Here is a 20,291-nt window from a genome sequence, read left to right on the forward strand (position 1 = left end):
CTTGATTCCACTCTGGTATTAGAATTTGGTTTCTATTGGGAACTCTTTCCTTCATGACATTTAAGGAGGAGCATGCATATAAACAGATTTTTTTTTAGATTTAGTTTTGAGAGTGGAGGGTAAATCCTGTGTTGTTCACATATAGCTTGGCATTTGTTTTTTGTGATTTGAATAATGCCTGTCATTTTTGGTATTTTACTTGTGGAGAGCCTGGTTCAAACATGGCTTAAAGAAAGAGGCCATGAAAGTATACAGCTGATGGAAAAGTAAAAGGCAGCTGTAAAGGCTTGATTTTGTAAATAACTAGCTTCTCAGGCACATTTTTTATAAACAGCAGGATTCTCAGATAGTCTTCTCATAACAGGTAAACATTCTGTCCTTGGCTGCTCTGGGAACAGATATGAAGGTTTTGAGAACTTTTCATATCACGGTGAGAACACAAATCTTAGTTTCAATAAACAAACCACAGGTACTGTAAATAAAAGGAGGGGTTAGAGTTTTCTCTGTAACCTATCGTGAGCTCAGATTTTGCAATATGCATGAAGTTAATTAACACTGTTATAAAAGGTGACTGATTTGATCAATAAATCAGAGTCGATGCTGATCAACAAAAATGGGTCGTCTCCCTTCACTTCAACATTTACTGATGGCTTTTGATTTCTTATTGAAGAGGTCTGAAATATTAGCTTATGGAGCTCTAACAGCAGCAGACTGTTAGCTACCCTCACCTTCATTTAGATTAATTCCTTCATCTTTTGCCCCTTGTATTTCATATACTCAAGCCATAGAAGATGAGATAGAAATGTGGTTTAGAGAGAACTCAGTATTATTTTTAGTCCTCTGTAAAGGTCAGGGTTTTTTTTTTGTCTCGTTCTTATATTAAATGCACTGGGTTTCATTTTTTTTTAAGGAGCTATATTAACTGCTGTCTTATTTACAATATAGGTATTTTTGGCAAATATGAAATAATCCCTCATGGTTCTGCCAGAAGCAGCAGTGTCAGGTTGCCTGTCACAGCATTTCAGCCTCTGTATTTCAGCCTCTGTGTCAGTGGAAGCTGCCTTACACCACATGATGTGACAAAGTTTAATGCGCCCCAAGCAACCATTGGCTCCTGGGTGTTTGGAATATCCCAGTGCCATGGGATATTCATATTTGTTTGAAAATGATACACACACTTTTCTTTCTAAACTAAAGCAAAATTACATTATAGCATTGGGCTCTGAGACTTCAAGCCTAATTTGCCACCTCAGGGACTATTAGCAAGTTGGAAACCCACTGTGTATGAATGACTTTCACATAAAAATGATAGACGAACATTTTTGGTTTTGAAACCACATTATGAAACTGATATTTCTATGCCAATTTATTCAATATCCTAGATTAGATTTCTGGACATTTGGAAGACAGCTCTCATCAGACTTTGTGAATAAACTGATTAAATTTAAAGTAGCTGATTTTTTTCTTGTCACAAAGCAATTGTAATATCTTTTAAATTATGCAAAACAGAGGCAAATAAATATATATAGTAGCTCTTGCGACTTCTTCCTCACTTGTATGGTGTGTATAGGTGGTTTATCACTTTTAAAGCAATGTATTGTGATAGCAGAAAAGATGATCCTATCTGGAGTATAACCAGATGATCCTATGTGGTTAATAGGTCCACTGTGAAAAATGTGGATTTATTTTTAGTGATATATTTATAAGAATACAACAAGAAACAAACAAAATGCAATTTCCGAGCATGATCACCTAGAGAGAATAATTCCTCAAGAAGATCAGGTGGAAATTTTGTTTTACATATCTCCTTTAATTTAAGCACACCCTTGAAACAGAACAGGTGCCAGCAGAATCCTGAGTCTCAAGGGAGGAGAAAAGGGAGACGAAGAGGTGGTTTCTAAGGCCGAAGAAAATTGCTGATTTTAGGACAAGGCCAAAAGAAAGCAGGATTTCTTACTAAAAGAGACTGAATATCCCATTTCCAAGGGTGTACCACCTCATCTGTTGTCAGTCATAGCCATCTGTAGATACTATGTGTGAGCTGGTGGGCAAAACACAGATACGTGTATTCGGCAATTTCCTGCTGATTCATCTGTGAAATTCAGCTTTCTTACAGGTTAAAAAGGTATAATTGAGAAGCAAATCTCGTGGTTCTTGATTACACTTATTAAGAAATGGCAAGGAAGCAGCAGATAGTTTAACAGAGGAATGGAGTGGTTGAAGTCACTGGCTGGTTAAAAAGTGGATTAAAGGAAAAACCCCTTCGCAGAACTCTGATGAAGGCAGAGATGACAATTTTCCAGAGCTAAGTAGAAATGAGGTGTCTTCAGAAGTCTGTATTCACTCCTCATCTGTTTTTCATTTTAGGATAAGAAATGAGTGTGCCACTGACCTAGTGTTTATTTTTGGGTCATGTTGCATTCTTGTTTTGGAAGCCAACTGCAGAGTGATACTTAGCTGTTCTAAGGATTTTGCATCCAAAAACAGCAAATCCCTTTAACTGATGTTGTTATTGACATTTCACATTGAAAAGGTCACACACAGAAAAGTTGAATGACCTGGTGGAGGAGTCCGAGAGAGGAACTGAACACAGTCCCTGATTTCTTAAGACAGGGTTAATAACTGAGATGCCAACAACTGCAGAAATCAGCTGTAACACTGCTTGAAGGACTTGGTGAAAGATGGGGAATAGCAGAAGACACCTGCATTGCCTTTACTGCAGCCAGGATTTCACATGGGCATGGGATGTGTCAGAAGAGGTGTGAGAAGAGGTTTGTGTTGTGACACAACACAAACTGCACGTGTGAAAATGACTGAAAAGCAACACCTTGGTTATGCTCCTCCAGGCAGCTCTAATCCTGAAGATCTTTTGTTCAAAACTAAGATAATGATGATTGCATGACTGTAGCAAGCAATGAGCTCTAGATAAGGAAGTAAGGCAAAAATAAGAAAATAAGTTTGGGATTTGAAAGTTTCTGAGATTTTAAACAAATATGAAGATTTCAAAAGATGGTGAAATTATGCTATCTTTTTGGTATTATAATGTGTTGCAGGGTTTTGACAAACTGAGTTTTTACTTGTTTATAAGACAGATTTTTTCTATGGTTTTATTTTACATAGTTTCACTTACTACATAGTCTAGCCAAATACTAATTCTCCATGTCAAAGAGTGAGTAAAGATATTTCAGCTTTATACCCATTTCTTTATAAGTGCAGTGAAACACATTTCAGGGAAGATATTGTTCAAGATCTACTTTTACAAAGGTGGTTGTGTTAGACTCTGTTGCTCCCAAAATGATGAAATACCCTGGAAGTAAAATCATAGAAGACCAGCAATTAAAGAGGTCAGCTTGACAATACTTTCAGTAAATGACAAAAATAAAAGTATAAGATAATATTTAGCATGTTTTGCTTCGTTCTGTTCAGTTTGAGGCCAGAATGACATAACACTACATCTTTTCGTCTGACCTACTGGATATCTCGGGCCACTAAATTTTGCATGTAAGTCCAACTTCTTTGTTTGGATACTCTATTTACCAGTTATTCGTACAATATTTACATATTGTTTTCCACAGAGACATCTTATGTTATTAGGAGGTTTCCAAAGAATAGAATACAGCTTCCCTCCAAATTTGTGCCAGTGATTATTCACTCCCATCGATAACATTTCTTATTTGAATTTACCCACATTCAGCTCCCAGACATTGACTTTCTTGTTCATTTCAACTACAAATATGAAGGGCCTTTTAGTTTGTGGTATTTTCCCCTATGAAGGTATGTGTGTGCTGTTATTAAGTTAAGTTGCATCTCCTTTTGTAGCATGGTATGGGGACCAATCTCTATTTATACAACCCTTAAATAAGCTTAGTGGCTCATCACTTCACTTGCATATCTTTTTAGGTGTGCCGGCCATGTAGCCAGCATCCATGGGCAGTCTGGATGAAATAAACTCCTTCTTGTATTTTATATAGATGTTGGGCAACCAGTTGTTCATGCATCCAGCGTGCACTTTATTTACATTGCTTAGTGCTTGTCTTTTTTAATCCAAGCGAAATTGAAGTTGTGTCAGGGGAGGTTTAGGTTGGGTATCAGAAAAAGGTTCTTGCCCAGAGGGTGGTTGGGCACTGAACAGGCTCCTCAGGGAAGTGGTCACAGCGCCAGCCTGACAGAGCTCAAGAGCATTTGGGCAATGCTCTCGGGCACATGGTGTGACTCTTGGGGATGGTGATGTGCAGGGCCAGCAGCTGGACTCGATGATACTTGAGGAAGGATCTCATCCAGCTCAGCATATTCTGTGATTCTGTGAATGATTTACCAAGTCTACTTGGCACCTACAGGGCGACAATAAAAGCGTTTTCACTCATGAGCGGGCTGGGAGCGATGCCCCGTATCCCGCCATCTGGGGACACCCGCGGGAACGGAGGGAGCCCCCGGGCACGCAACAAACACCGGTGCCCGGCGGGCGGGCACCCGGCTGGGGGGCAAACGAGGACACCCCGGCGGCCGGGGCCGAGCCGGGCGCTGGGGAACGGCGGGAGGCGGGCGAGCAGCGGGGCGGGGGCGGGCGGGCGCTGAGGCGGCGGGGCGGTGCCGCCGGCGGGGCAGCCCGGGAAGGGCTGCGGGGGTGTGACCGCCGGTGTGCGGCGCCGCCTCTCCTCTCCGCCGGGTCCCCTCCTTCCTTCCCTGCCTCTCTCCCGCTCCCCGACTGCCCTCGCAGGCGGGAGGCGGCGCGGAGGGAGCGTGCGGAGCTGTGCGGGCAGCCCCTGGCCGGAGCCGAGCCGAGCCCCCGCGCCATGCCGGCCGCCGCGCCGCCCCCGCTCCACCCCGCGGCGGGCGCCTGCTGCCACTGCCAGGGTGAGTGCCCCTGCCCTCAGCCCCTTCCCCTTCCCTCAGCCCCTTCCCCTTCCCTCGGCCCCTTCCCCGCGGGCAGCCGCCCCAGCAGGACCCTGCTCGGACAGGTTCCGGGAGGAGGGGGCGAGCTGGCGGCGCGGCGCCCCGGCTGAGGGGGACGCGGGGCGGCGGCCGAAGTTCCTGCCCAGGTCCTTGCGGGGAGCGGGGGAAGCTTTCGCGGGCGTTTGGGCTGGAAAATAGGGCTGGAGACTGACGAAGGAAGGTGGGATGCTTCTCGGCCCGAGGGCTTTGGAGGGGGAGAGAGGTCCCCGAAGGTCCGGAGTTGGGGTGGCTATTTCACCGTGCTCCTTTAATTGCTGTATTTTGGATTCAAGAGGAGCCCCTTCGCCCCCACAGCTTTGTGTTGTAGGGCAGACTAGCGGAGTGGGCTGGCTGGGAAGGAAGCGGGTTGCTTTGGGAAGCCGCCGCGGCAGCCCGCCGGTACCGGGGCAAGCTTTGGAGGCTGAGTGCGAACTCAGCGTTCGCCGCTCGGAAAGGCGGGCACGGTGTCGTCTGTGCTGCCGTGAAAATTGAGGATCTGAAGTAACTTGCACTCCTGATAGTCGGCATGAGAGTACTTCACTGGGAGCGAATGCTCGTGGGCTGCTCAGAGCACACTGATGCTCTGCAAAGGAAAGTGAATAGAATGCAGTGTAAGGGCTTTAAACCATTGCACAAGTGTGTGTTAAAACCCGCTCGAGGCTGATCAGTCTTCCCGCAGCTGGGAAATCACCACGGCTGGAGGTGCACGGGTTACAGGCAGGGGCTCAGAGTGGGGAGGGCTCTTGTGTCAGATGGAGATGCTCTGTGATATGTGGTAGCCAGACCTCTATCGGGGAGAATGCTGGCTGTGGCCTTGCATCCCCTGGCTTCTGTAGTTATATCAGTTGCTTCTATTTAATAACTGAGCAGGTATTTATAGGAGAACTATTCCATAACTTTTCCCTGTGCAGCATTATTTTCTGCCTTCCTCAGGGTACATTGAGTATGCAGTGTCAGCAGGACAGGACGGGCCACTGGTTTGAGCTAATGGAGCAGTTTTCAGGTTGAGAGACACGGTACTTGAGAACAGCCCCATAAACTGAAACTTTTGCTGCACTGAGTACTAAAAGGTTTCCTTTTTTAAAAAAGGACAAACCCCAAACCAACAAAAAATTCCAATGCCTTGCAATAGTGTAAAAAGTTTCTAGCTCCTTCCTCTGAGCATTAAGATTGAAACCCATCCTGTGTGAGAGTATAAACTGAGAGTTTCTCCTTGAACCTGATAATTTGTTATGCATGCTTTTGATATTAATTTTATATAGAGACACGAAAACATGCATCTATACAAGTTTGTCTTCCACCTTCTTGTTTCCTTTTCTTCTAGCCCCTCTTTTTTTCTGTTGTTGCTTCTTGTGGTTTTTTTCTATGATCTGAATGCAGTTTTGACACTTTGAAATGCTGAGAACTCAGCAGACTCCCAAAACAGTCAGCAAGTGAAATGAAGCTTACAAAACATATTACAGCTGCTTTATGTAGTAGAAGTGCAGTTATTATAGCGACTCATGCTCTTCTCAAGAGGTAACTGAATTTTGTATCTCAGGAAGGCACCCTTCAGCTCTCCAGATAAAACTGATCCTGCTGAGTTTAGTCCCTTTCTTGCAGCATAATGGGTGTGGATCTTCTGAAATAGCATGACCTTTTCCATGAAAATTTTTGTAGGATGTTCAGGCACATCAGCTGAGAGTTAGCTTCTGATAAATCTCCATCTGTGACTTATTATCCTGAATTGGCTAATTGGACTTAAACTGTCAGCAAAGATAAGTTGGTTTAATTCAAGTTAGTGGCAGCTGTTCCAACCTCTGAATTTGAGTGGTATTTAAGTTACCTTGTCTAGATTGGGTTTTTTTAATACTCAGGTTAATTCCCTTGGGCGTGCTAGGCTGACTTTTTTGAGTGTATCTGGTAGTGTCACTACAAGCTTTGTATCTGTTTTCACTGCTGCTTTTTCTGGTCATGTTCCGCAAAGCGTCACGATTTTGGCACCAGCTGGACTTACAGCGCGTGGTGACTAAGGGAAGTTGTGTGGGATTCATTTCCCCATTTCCAGGATTACCTAGCTTGGTTTGTTTTCTGCAGAAACATCTATAGTTTTGTAAAAATAAAGGAAGTTCATGGTCCTTCCTTCTCTTCCAACAGCTCTAGGGCGAATTGAATTGGTTTCTGTCACTGATTTTCTCATTTCCTTTAAGTTAATGATTCCTTGACATTTAACAACATTTGGAATTAGTGTTACATAGATTTTCTTGTAAATAAAATTAGAATCTTTCTTGTAAATATAATTAGAATCAGAACAGTATGGTGATTTTAGCTGCCTCAGATCTCACTGAAGCTAATGTGAAACTTTTAATTAGCTTCAATGCAACTTGGATCAGAGCTGAAAATATGGTAGTTGAAGAGGTGAATGTGACATTTCTCTTTATAACAGTATACTGTTTTCCATGTTTGTCTCAATTTCAGGATATGGGCTCTGTCCTTTTGGAGTGTTCACTAGATTCTGGAAACAATGAGGAAAAACTCCTTGTTTTGAAAAACTCATTGTTTTGAAAAAAGAGTGGGAGTTACTGCCTTGATTGATTCTGATGTAAATTTGGAGTTTTGGTAATGCTTGCACATTGTCCCTCTTACCTAGCAGTAGTTGGCTTTCAGTGCAAGTGAAAGTCAGGCATGTTTACCATCTTCTCTCTGTTGCTAGCATTGTTTACACAGTCTAATTATTGTAAGAATGCAAAACAATTATGCCACATGTTCGTGGAGGAAGCTCTCAGCAGACAGTCTGAAAACACCATCTCCCACTCCATCAATAGTGCTAGCCTGCACGTATTCTCCAGGTTTTAGTTTTCTCATCACTCCAAAGAATGTAGTTAATGGAAATGCTGGGAAATGTCTGGTGATGTGAAAATCATGATCTGCTTGTCATCATGCTTTTGAGACTAATTAGTGCTGGCTTACAGTTTTCCCTGAGAAACCCATCTTCCTTTAGAAGTCCTGTGAAACAATTTGTTTTGCAATGTTGACTTCAATATATGAATCTCTTCTGAAAAAGTAGTTCTGTAATAATGGGGTTGGGAATTCTGCTTTTGTATGTGAGTTAACATCTTTTAAATGTGCTATATTTACAAAGAAAAGTTCTGTGTGATTTCCCCTTTTGCAAACCAGATGGAGAATCAGACTCTGGTGGGTCTTTCCTTTAGTTATGCAACGAGGTTATTGGTAGTAAAGGATCTGGAAGCTTAATTAAACTCTCAGTGACACCTCTGCAGGCTCTTTTATTTTCACTGGGTTTGCTCAGTTGCAACCGATTAGTCATCAAGTTGAGATTTAGGAAGCGACGCAAATAATGTCTCCCACAAGAAGAAACAGAATCCTGCTCCTTTGACTGAGGCATTGTTGGCTAACAGGACTAAAAAGCAGCTGAAAGCTTACTTTGTAATGAAACGTGAATAATTAATTTGAAATATATGGTACTTCAGGAGTCAAGAGCATCAACAGTCAAGAGCTCCCTGTACAGTGAGCCCTGAGAAGCACATGGAGGGCTTTGCCAGATGGATTCTGGCAAATGCCACAGTTGTGTAAGATGTTTTTGTTTCCCTCTGTCAGTTCTACCCCTCTCCTGAAAGATCCTTGATGGAAGGTCCTGGACTGCAGAAGTGACTTCCCTGGTTACTGGGGCAGACCCTAAAGCAGGAAAACTACAGGAAGCAGCCATGCCTGTTCCAAATAAAATACACAGCCTGTCATCTTTGAAAGAAATTAAATAAATGAGCAGTTTCATAATATTCTTTTTTTGGTTTTATGCAGCTTAAACCAAGCCTCACACCTCCAAAGGCACTGATTCATTTCACGTGCAGTCTTACATTTCACATAGTTCTTTACAGATTATGCATCTGTATACTTCTCTACAAGACTTCTCTTTATGCTTGCTTCTTAATTTGCTACCCTTAAAATGTCAGAAAGAAGATAATGAAAGTGGGATTCTGCTCCAAAAAAAAGTAAATATGATGGCACTTGTGAGTCATTACCAGTCTCCATGAAATCTTTACCTTCATCTGCTGCTCTGGGTGTGATTCAGCTCAGTTTAACACTAACACATGGCAGGAACCATCTGTGTTTGCTGTAAATATTTTATTTTTTAATTACAAATGGCTTGATTTAGAAAACCTGCAGTGGTACAGTGGGGTGGCTGTGGGCCTGCAGGGGAAGAAGATAAGCACCTGGGAAAATAATTTTTGCCCAAGCACTGTTGCAAGGTTGGAAGGGGGAGTGTAACACAGAGAGCAATCTGCAGCAGTCCCATCGCTGCTGCTCCCTTCTTGGAGGAGCCGGACAGGAGAACACCAGCACAGACTCCAAAGGGGCTCTGAACATTTAGTGAGGGAGAAGGGGGTGGGGGGAATAAGGCAAAGCAAACTCTAAGTTTATCTTTGAGGAGAAATAAGGAAAGGTGGTTGCTAAATGTCACTTCTCCATCGTGATTCTCACACAGTAAATATGGTCACATGTGGTGGCATGCTGAGCCTCCCACAAGTGTTTGGCTGTGGGATGACACACTGGGGCTGAGGGTGTCACAGAGGCACATCCGTCCTCAGAATGGAAAAGTCCAGAGCTCCCTTAGCCACGAGGGAGGGTTTTCCAATGTGGGCATCCCTCAGGCTCCCTCCTCTGCTGAAGTGCAAAGTTTTTCCATCGGACTGTCATTCTAGACAGTCCTTCTCTCATCTTAGGAACTTCTTTGCTACAGTGTCTGATTTTAGCTGCTCTGGTGTTCTTTGTCCTCCAGGGTCTCCCATTAACTCTGAGGTCTATGTCCCAAAAAGGGAGTGAGATAAAGGGCCTGGAAGAAGAGAGTAGACTCACTTCTTTCTTTCTAGTGTGGGAGACTGGGGAAGAATGAGAATGGACACTTATGGGACCGAAGGATTTAAGGATCTCCGGTTTGCAGTTTGCATAACACAATGTATGTTTGTTCTTAAAATAAAAAGCAAATGTGCTGAAGATAAGGTGTACAATGCAAAGTTTTGAAGTCTTCTTGCTTGCCCTCATGAGGCCAGAGGTACATGTCTCCCGTGGTCCTGCAGTCCAGGTGTAGCCACTAAGAACATTTTCTTTCCTTGCAGCTGACACTTTGGAAACTCACCTAATGGGAGCAGACACATTTGGCCGGGAGAAACTTTAGTTCTGTTGGTGACGTGTGGGACAGAAGGAACCCAACTTGACACATAGCTGAGTTTGCAGGGCTGACAGTTAAAGGAAAAATAATATTGCATGTGAATTTAAGCATGCTTGATGTGAAATTGTGAAAGATAAAGAACTTGGAATCCCATCATACTAATTTTATATGATCTTTTAGGGCTAAGACTGTATATTTATGAGATAGAGATATTATTCTGATTTTTTTTTTCTTTTTGTATGTGAGCCCAAATTAGTTTTTCTTCAGTGAACTTAGAACACTGTCTGAACCGCTGAGTGATTTTCATTTTCTACAAATTGGGTTAGACTGGGTCAGTGATTGATCTCCCCTACGCTGGTGCATATCAGACATGGAAGTGCTGGCATGAGTATGACTGGAAATGCCCATTAGGGTAGCAGAAGGGATGTTATAGAAATTAAACTGATCCCTCTCCCCTCCCCCCCCTTTTTTTTTTTTTCATTGTTATATTATTAAAATTGTTTTTGAAAGAATCCAGCTGATAAATGATATTGAACATGATTTTGTTTTCCTTCTGCTGCAGCAGCTAATGCGGATAAGAATTAATGCAAATACCACTATGAGTTTGGGTTTTTTGGGTTTTTTTTTTTGTGGTTTGTTTTGTTTTTGTTTTCAAATTCAGTTAACATAATTGAATAAAATACACTTTGGTCTCTAAAAAGAGCGTGCATCTTTTATTTTGTTTTGTAAACTATGATTATAATACCATATGCTTTACAATAATATTTTATTGCCTAGTATAGTTTATAACTGCCTTACCATCAAGTGTATTCTGAGCACGTAAAGCTTATTTGATGTATTTCTTCAATGTATTAAAAAGTCTATTTCTATGAGGCCAGGTAGTTAAAATCTAATATTATTCAGGTTACAAAGTCAAGCTTCTATGACTATTGATTAGAACTGCTGTTCCCCCAACCCATATTCCTATGCATTAAGATGTATGCATTATTGCATTATCAGGTGCTGCTTTTTTTATCCCCAGGGACTCTGTCTCCATCAGTGTATGTGATGGACAAAGCTTTCCTAATGAGCCTCTACTCTACTGTTTGCCCTGGCTCTTCATGCCTCCTGCTGTGTGGTTTTTCAGCCCTGCTGTGAATACAGGCTTATTTGCTTCTGGGCTTTTTTGTCATGGTTATTTCTACAGTAACAAATATGAATTAGCCTGTCTGTGATACCTCCAAAGGGAAGGTTTGTACTGCATTCAGTGGCAGCCAAGGTGCAGAAAATAAAGTCAAAAGTACTTTAATCTGGGCAAGAAAGCAACTTGAGATGCCCAGGTCCTGAATTTAATGTTATCTATGTGTTGTGTTATATTATCTTGTGGTCTGAAGTACCTCTTCCAGTATATGCCCTTGCAGCTGTGAACACTGAGCAGGTTTGTGAACCAGGTCTCAGAATCTTGTTTTGGCTACCAGACTCTGATCCTCTCTGGAAAGTATAGATTAAGTCTATTGCTTTGAAACTCAGTGGAAGTGGTTGAGACAGAATCCAGTTCTTCAGGGCTGCAGTGCCCTAAGCAGAGAAACTGATCTTCCTCTGTTTTTCACACACTTTCAGCTCTTCTAGTTACATAATTTTCTCTACAACACAGGCCTTAATCCAGTTTACCTGAAAAAGAGGGTCCAGTGTACAGGAAAAATTGTGTGTATATCTAAACTGTCTTGTATGCAAGGAGGAAGTGAATTCACAAAAGAAATTACTTGGGTTGGAAGTCACCCCAGAGATCATCTAAGTTCCAAGCCCTCTGCTACAGGCAGGGCAGCCTTTTACTGCCCCCAGCTTGCTCGGAGCACCATCTTGAACACTTCCAGTGATGGGGCACCCAAAGCTTCTCTGATAACCTGTATCACCACCCTCACAGTGAAAATTTCTCCCTCATATCTAATCTAAATATCTCCACTTTCAGTTAAAGGCCACTCCCCCTCATCCTATCTCTCCATGCCCTTGTAAAAATCAATCTACAGCTCTCTCCTAGGTCCCTTTAGGTACTAAAAGGCCATTCTAAGATATTCCCAGAGCTGCTGTCTTCTCCAGGCTGAACATCCCCCACTCTGTCTCTATAGGAGGGGTGCTCCAGCCCTTTGGTCATGGTCATGCCCTCCACTGGAGTTGCTCCAGCATGTCCACATCCTTCATGTGTCAAGGGCCCCAGAGCTGGGTGCAGCTCTCCAGGTGTCATGAGAATGGAAAAGCAGGGGAAAACTACCTTCCTGCACTTGCTGGCCATGCTGCTTTTGATGCAATGCAGGATGTGAGTGATAACTCTTAATTTTCTCCTGTCTCACTGAGGACCTTGCTAATGTTCTCTGAATGTATTCCCCTCTTTGTGTGTATGTAGTTCTTCCTGTTATTTAAAAAAATATAAATTGGTGTAAGCTAATATGGCAAGTGACAGCAAAAGCAGGTAGATGTTCTTTATTGAGAATTGCAGAGGAGTAGACCATTAGAGGATAGTTCTGTTGCTGACTTCCAATCCCATCTCTTTGTCTAAGTTTGGCATTCTATCTGACTTCTTGATCCACTCTTATTTTCATGTTTTACTGCTTCCCTATTACAATCTCCATCTGCTTCAACTGTGTCAGTAAAGGCCAGGGGAATTGCTATCAGCAGGTATAAAAGTTTGTAGGAACTACAGTGTGTCAGACAGTACCTGACTATAGCACTATTGGCTTCCTTCTCTGCAGTCACAATTCCTCTTTGCTCTTATCCTCACCGTTCAGTTCTTCACTAGGTTCCCTTTTCTATTTTCAATTCCAAGCCTCTGAACTGAGTGAGCATTTGGAGCTGTCTCAGGCTGGAATTAACAGCAACTGTCCAACTAACAGCAACAGTAACAAGACATTTGATGCTCTCTTCATCCAGCCCTTGTGAAATTTGACTTACTTTTTCTACTCAGGGTTTTATGTGGTCAGAACTGATGCAGTGTGTCTGCCTTAAGTGTTATTGCTGAAATAACCACCAGTCCTGACTCAAACAAAATCTCTGCCCTAAAATGATGTAAAACATGGCAGGGGAGGAAAGATAGGGTATGAGTCTTGAGAGAAAAGTTCACCAGTAGTGTTTCCAGCAGTGGGGCTGTAGATAATGTAAAATTTACTTGCTGTAAAAGGATGCCTGTGATCATGTTTTGTTTCTGTGCATGTGATCTAGTGAACTAAGACTTGCTGTGTTACTGCTTCAGTCTTGGGCACTAACAGTGTGCACTAGCCCTGGAAGTTGCAGCTTTAAATAATTTACAGCAAGGAGAGGAGATCAAGATGGCACATTTCTAGAGGACTTGGATTGCATCCTGGAGCTGACTGCTGATGCACATTGGTAACCTGTGTGAGCTGCTCCGAGTTCAGTACCAGAGGCATTCTTCATACTCAAGTACTTGAAGATACTTGTTATTACTGTGAAAGGAATCAAATCCTTTCGGTACCAAGTAAGATCATTCCCTTTTTTCCCCCTATGGTCTTTGTTTTTCATGCCCTCAGCAGGAATTTTCTTAAGGAAAAAACAGGCATTTATACTGCTGTCCTTTCTCTGCCCACTTAAACAGAGTTTTGTTTATCCTATATTTGGACCAGTATATCAAAACAACTCCCAGACACAGGGTTTCTGTCATGTGCAAGTTTAGTTGCTGCTAATGCTTTGGGGCATTTTTATAATTGCTTTTGTAAGTGGAAGCCTTCTAAAAAAATTGGAGGGCTCAAATAACACCATCTTATTCACAGCAATGCCGTGCCTAGATCCTATTTCACTGCTGCCTTCTGTTTTGTGTTGTAAAACTCCCTGTAAAAATTTAATTCCCCTTCAACCTGTGACTTTATAGCAGAATGGTGAACCATTCTGTTAATTACTGAAACTGTGATATCCAGCAGGAGAGCCAAGAAGAATGCAAGCTGAGTGGCAATATTTTAATTAATGAACAAAAGCTTGTGGACTGGCCAAGGGAAAGGATAAGTTTTGAAAGACAAATGGCAGCAATGTGTTTTTAGTTGCAGTGGGTGACCTCTGGCAAACCCTGTTACTCTGCTGTTTTAGCTGGTGTAGCCAGGCAATTCCTTAAGATACAGATGTTGATGCTCTGTATACACAACTTCTTTGGAGATTAAGTCTTCAGAATTCATTTAATTTTACTCCATGTCCAGATTATGATCCAAAACACTCCAAGGAAATGTCTTCTAGAGGAATTTTTGTGACTTCTCCCGGTGTTTTCCCACCCTCCCCACCCCCACAGTGGGATGGACTGTGATGATCACAAGTGATTTGTAAATTTTAAAAATGAGTCACAGAAGCTGTGCTCCCTGCAGGGGGGCACATTTTCTCTTTAGGGAGCATCTGTTCTTTGGTCATAGGTGCTAAATTTCTTGCTTCTGCTACATGTTTGAGCCCCCAAATGGCAGTTTGTTCCATCCTCCATGCTTCTCTAGAGAGTTGGTGTCAGTGTTTGCCCTACAAGACCATCATGTCTTCATCATGTGGAGCTCTGTGTTGCTCCATGGGCTCTAGTTTTTGTTTTCCTGTGCCCATGTGCACAGTGTAGGGTGACCAGCTGTGCTGCCTTGCCCCTGGCCATCCACAGCAGCAGCCTCAGCATGCTCCTTGGCCTTGCTGCACCACTGATAATCCATAATGTGCTAGAATATATGGATAGATGTGTATACAGATAAAGCCAGACACACTCATCGATCCATCGTAGCATTTCTAAGGAATATTTATATTTAATAATCATTAGCTCTCAGGAGGACAGCAAAAGAAAAAGCACATTTTCTTCACAGAGGTATAATTTGCCAGTGCTTGAACTCATTGAAGTGTGTTTCTCATACCACCTCCTTCTTCCTCCTTCTCCCACTTGTATATAAATATGGAAACAAGGTTTTGAAGCAATATAAATTGTAGCTATAGGATTTGGGTATGTGTGTGACCTTTGAAGGCTTTCTAGAAATGCTTGTTACCGCTCTAAGCATATGCGCTTTCCTGACAGATTGAGGCTTGCTTCTTGTGTATCAGTTAAATATAGCATAACTGGAAAATAACAGAAATTATGACTGAAATAGTTGTAACAGGCAACTGAAGTGAATTTTTAATTGTATGTAATGTATAGTCATTGTGACCACCACTTTGACAAAATTTGACACTTCCCCTTTTCTTGGAAAATATTAGAAGATTCTTTCATGCAGTGATTTAAGCAGTTATTTCCTTTCTCATCATAGAAGAATATGCAATTCTACTCTTATAAGGAACATTGTTATATATCAACTTGTGGCTTTTGTCAAAGTGTTTTTGGCTAGGAATCAAGTTAGTTTAGAAAGAACAAAGCATTCCTGTATTGTTCTTAATAATGACATAAAACTGCTCTTACTCCATTAGTTACAGAATTAAAAAATAAGCTTGTCTTCTCCTTAAGGCTTAGCCAATTTAGCGAGGAAAGGAAACATAATTGATGCCTGGGTAATTGAAACAATCAACAGTACAACCAAGCACTTAAAATCAATGGTTTATAGAAAGATATGATAATAGCAGCATAACCGGGAGGAACATAATCTCTGGGAAAAGTCATTATTTGTGCATCACTGTTTTTATGTTGTACCAAGATTATGAGCAGTAAAAATGTCATTCACAGCTCCCATAAGCAAGATAAAGCTTTGATGGCAGTGGGTACGCAAGAACCTGGAAATGTTGATTAAATTCAGAGCTTCCTTAGTTCCTGGTAACTAACATGTTGTGGAGTTGATTTAGATTTCAGAGAACTGTTATTACAGCTGATTTTTTTTCCCCTCCATTCACAGCAAGCTTTATTCTGGGTGGAATGTAAATACGTGAATGTTGAGAAATCACTAACACGTACGTAGTCATCTTTTGATAACAAGAGATCATCCTTAAAAAGCAGAATGAAGACAGAAATAACCTGTACAACCACCAAGCATTAGTCACACGTAGCTCTTATATAATGCTTACGTCTTCAGTCAGCATGCTGGCAGCTGGGCTTCTTTGTAATATTTGTTTGGAGAAGAACATCTCATTTGGCCGGGGAAGAAAATGAAGCCAAGAGTTACAGGACATGCTGGGGGGCACACAGTGCTTAGCTGGTGAGAGTATTACAACCAAGAAGTGTCCATCATCCTGCATCAAGCAGAGGCAACAGCAGAGTGGATTCTATAGTTGTGTCTCCTGTGATTTCCACAATCAAGCCCTGGCCTATTGGGTATTTTTTGAGGAGGAGCAAGTAAATGCTCTGCTGCAGCACTTCTGCAGTTTTCCCTTTTGTTTGTTGTTCTAGGAAAGGTGGTGTATTTCTTCTTCACTCTATTATGCCTTGAAGGGAAGGACAAATGAAAATATGTATCGTGAAATACCGAAAATGGCTTTTTGTACTTGGAACCCAAAATGTAGTAGGCATGAGCCTAACATCAAGAGAGATGCTGATATGTGCAGATTTTCCTTTGAGGATTTGGCCCCTGCACTTTGACTTTGGAATCACAGTAATTATGAAAATGGACCTGATTTTCTGGGGGATAAGCCATTGGTGTACAGAAATTTCTTTGTAATGATTTGTTAAACATTCTGGCTGTTTCCTTTTGTCCTGGTCCTGTTAGCTTGTATGTACTGAATGTTTGTTCCCAGCTGAAGAGCAAGGCTATTAAATGGAGGTGGAAACACTCTGCAATCTCATTCTGAAAGTACATTTCTTGAGGCTGAAAATAAATGCATTGTAAGCAGGTTTTAATCCTAGCAAGTACAACCGGTTAGAATACTTTTGGGGGATGTTTTTATTCTGAGTTTATTGTTGATAGACAGGGAATTGTGTTATGGCTTGGTTTGTCCATAACCATATGTTATGTTTTCAGTTCTTCTGTTTTGCAATTATGCATAACAAATGGTGCCATTTTCTTGGATGATGTTCTAAGATGAAATGTCAATGTCCCCAGAGAATACTCAGAACTTTGTGTGACTTCACATTATTTTTAGAATAAAAAAGTCAACCCAAAATTTTGAAAACCATGACTCCAATCATCAAACAAAAATAAGATGGCCTTTCTTTAAGGCAAAAGATTAAATTGCATTGCTGTTAGATGACCTATAAAATTACGGAAAAAATTATAGCAAAAGTAATGTTTTTTAAAAAGAATTTATTTAACTTGCTATAGAAGGTCCAGGGAAAATGAAGAGTAGATAATTATTTATAAAAATGTAAGGTTGCATACAGAGTGCCATCTGGTAGTAATTTTAAAACACAAGTAATTAGTTTATCTTACTTCATGCAGTGTAATTGTGCAACTTGTCGCCACAGGGTTTACAGAGGCCAAAATTGCAATTGGGTTCAGAAAGGAATTGAGTGAGTTTATGGGAGATGTATTAATAAGAGAATACTAAACAATCTGGATGCAATCCTGCCAGTCTTTGAGGATTTCTGAAAGATGTGAGGATTTAGAAGAAATATCTTTTTCTCTTCAATATTATTATGTTTTAATGACATTCTCCTGTCACGAAATGAATGTAGATTTTCTCACAAAGTTGACAATGTCGGAGTTCCAACAATGTGGAGATACTCCTTAATGGTAGCTAAAAGTTCTTTATAAAGCTTGAAGTTACCTATCCTTACTTTCTGAGGTCACATGCACTGACATGTAGAAAACTTGCTGCAAGAGGTCTGATGATGCAATTTGATAAATATTTCTGCTTTTTGTTTGCCTTAGGACGCCAAGGCTTGTTGGACCATTCGCCACGCAACGCAGGTTCAAAAGTAAAAGAGAGGAAGCTGCATGGGACTTGTCCTCCTGTTGGTCGTGGAAACTATGAAAAACCATGTTTGGGTGAAAGCAGCCACAGGTCCTCATTTTTCAGCCCCCACAATGGTTTTCACACGATACATTCAGAGCACAGTCCTGTGAAGCCAAGGATAATTACAGTGGTGAAACCCGGGGGGCGCACGCTCCGGAGGATAACCTTGCTTCTCAACAGGAGATCAGTGCAGACCTTTGAGCAGCTGATGGCTGACATTTCAGAAGCTCTGGGATTTCCTCGCTGGAAGAACGACCGTGTGAGAAAGCTGTACAATCTGAGAGGCAGAGAGATCCGAAGCGTTTCTGAGTTCTTCCGGGAAGGCGATGCGTTCATAGCTATGGGGAAGGAGCCCCTCACTTTGAAGGACCTGGAGGTGGTGTTACAAGAACTTTATCCTGAAAATCCTTATGCTGCCAGTGCTGCCATTCAGACAAATGAGGAGCAGTCCCAAAAACTGAAGAGCAGGCTGTATGACAAGGCCTCAAAAGTAGACAGTGGCTTTGATGAGACAGAAATGACCAAGAATTGCAGTGATGGCTTGTCTTCTCAGCTGGTAGCTGGACCTGAAGGAAAAAGTCAAACCAAGACAAAGCAAGAGGAAAAAATGAGAACCAAAAAAAAGTGGACTAGAGAGAGCTGGGGTGGTGAGCATGGAGCGAAGCCTTCTAGGAAAACACGGGAAAGTGAAAGGTACCTTAAGCATGAGAGGAGTTCTGAGGAAGGCTTAGAAGACAGTTCTGAGGAGGTGCTGAGGTGTGAGAAGTGTGAACAGGAAAGGCAGGCCAGAGAAATGTTACGGAGGGAAAGGCAGGCTGAGGCCTCGTTTGAGAATAGAGACTTGAACACAGGCGTGTGTCAGAGGTACCACGTGGAAAGAAATACAAAAGTCAGGAACAGCCGAAAGTCTCCCGAAACCTGTCTGGAGGGTGAGGAAGTTGGCTGGAAAGATAATGGCAGTAGGAGGATGTGGAAGCCTCTACAAAGGATTGTCAGTGAAGGGCTGGAGAAACAAAAAAGGAACGTTGAGAAAGAAAGGGATGTCGAGAAGCATGAAAACCATGGGAAGGAAGTAGTAAAAATCAGGAAGAATGCTGTAGAAGGGCTCCAGCTATCTCATGAGGTGAAGGAAGATAATGGTTGGCTAAAGAAAGACGCTCTGAAAGATGCTGAGAAAATGTCTAAAACACATAGAGAGGGCAGAGAGGGACAAAGGGCTAAAGAGGAAGCTGCCAGAAGAGAGGGGAATGGCACATGTAGAGACAGTGACATGACTCGACGAGAAAAGACAGGGGAGCGCAGGGTGAGTAAGGAGGACAACAAAACTCAGGGATTGGAAAGCACAAGCCGGAGGCACGCCATTAAAAGCAGAACAGATGTGGAAAAGCACTATGAGATTGGCAGAACTATTGGGGATGGGAACTTTGCAGTGGTGAAGGAATGCCGCCACTGTGATTCCAATCAGATCTATGCAATGAAAATTGTTGATAAATCCAAGCTGATGGGGAAGGAGGACATGATGGAAAGCGAAATCCTCATTATTCGGAGTCTCTCTCATCCCAATATAGTCAGCTTAATTGAGGTGTATGAGACAGAAGCTGAGATCTACTTAATCTTAGAGTATGTCCCAGGAGGGGACTTATTTGATGCAATCATAGAAAGTGTGAAGTTCACAGAGCATGATGCTGCTGTCATGATCACTGACCTGTGTGAAGCCCTGGTTTATATTCACAGCAAGAACATTGTCCACAGGGACCTCAAACCAGAGAATCTCTTGGTAAGTATTGTCAAAAATTTGCATTTGTGCAGGAATTGAATTTATTTTCCTTCCAATTACGGTTCTTTGAATTGTGTTAAGCAAATCCCATACAGAAATAATGTGCTGTGGCAGGACTGTTTAAAAAAATGGACACAATTTTGGAGTGAAATTACAATTGCAGTTTGCTTTACATAGATCTGCTGTGCATTGCAAAAAGAAGTGGTGGTAGAAAGGAATTAAAGTAAAAATCATCAGATGTTCACGGGTAGTGAGCATTTGTATTTTTTGGAAATCAACCCTGTTACTTAGCATCTGACTTTTAGGTGTCAAAGGATGAATCATAAAGCATCTTCCTTGTAGACTAAAGGTTATTAAAATTGCTAAATTACCTTATTTATTTGTGGGACTTTTTGTCCACTGCATTTGTATATCTTGCAGACTAGTGTGCTAGTCCTCTCTAATATAATGATTTCTATCTTGTGACAATTTCTTTGCTTAGAAGCAGAAATGTTATGCAGTTGATTGAAATGATTTGACAGTAAAATGTTTTGGTGAATACATCATTAAAGTCAGCTCAAACAGTAACTTCATGCCAAAGAGAAAAATTCTTGTTTCCATCACATT

General features: G+C 41.8%; 1 protein-coding gene across 1 annotated transcript in view; it reads left to right on the forward strand.

Moving 5' to 3' along the window:
- Positions 1-4,708: 4,708 nt before the first annotated feature.
- Positions 4,709-20,291, forward strand: part of DCLK3 (doublecortin like kinase 3) — a 31,406-nt gene continuing 15,823 nt past the window's right edge. Inside the window, exons 1-2 of the mRNA XM_063157144.1 lie at positions 4,709-4,854; positions 17,824-19,685. Of these exons, the coding sequence (XP_063013214.1) occupies positions 4,794-4,854; positions 17,824-19,685 (1,923 nt within the window). The 5' untranslated portion in view covers positions 4,709-4,793. The remainder of the gene's footprint in view (positions 4,855-17,823; positions 19,686-20,291) is intronic.

This window comes from Melospiza melodia, chromosome 1, assembly GCF_035770615.1.
Source record: "Melospiza melodia melodia isolate bMelMel2 chromosome 1, bMelMel2.pri, whole genome shotgun sequence".
Classification (NCBI taxonomy): Eukaryota; Metazoa; Chordata; class Aves; order Passeriformes; family Passerellidae; genus Melospiza; species Melospiza melodia.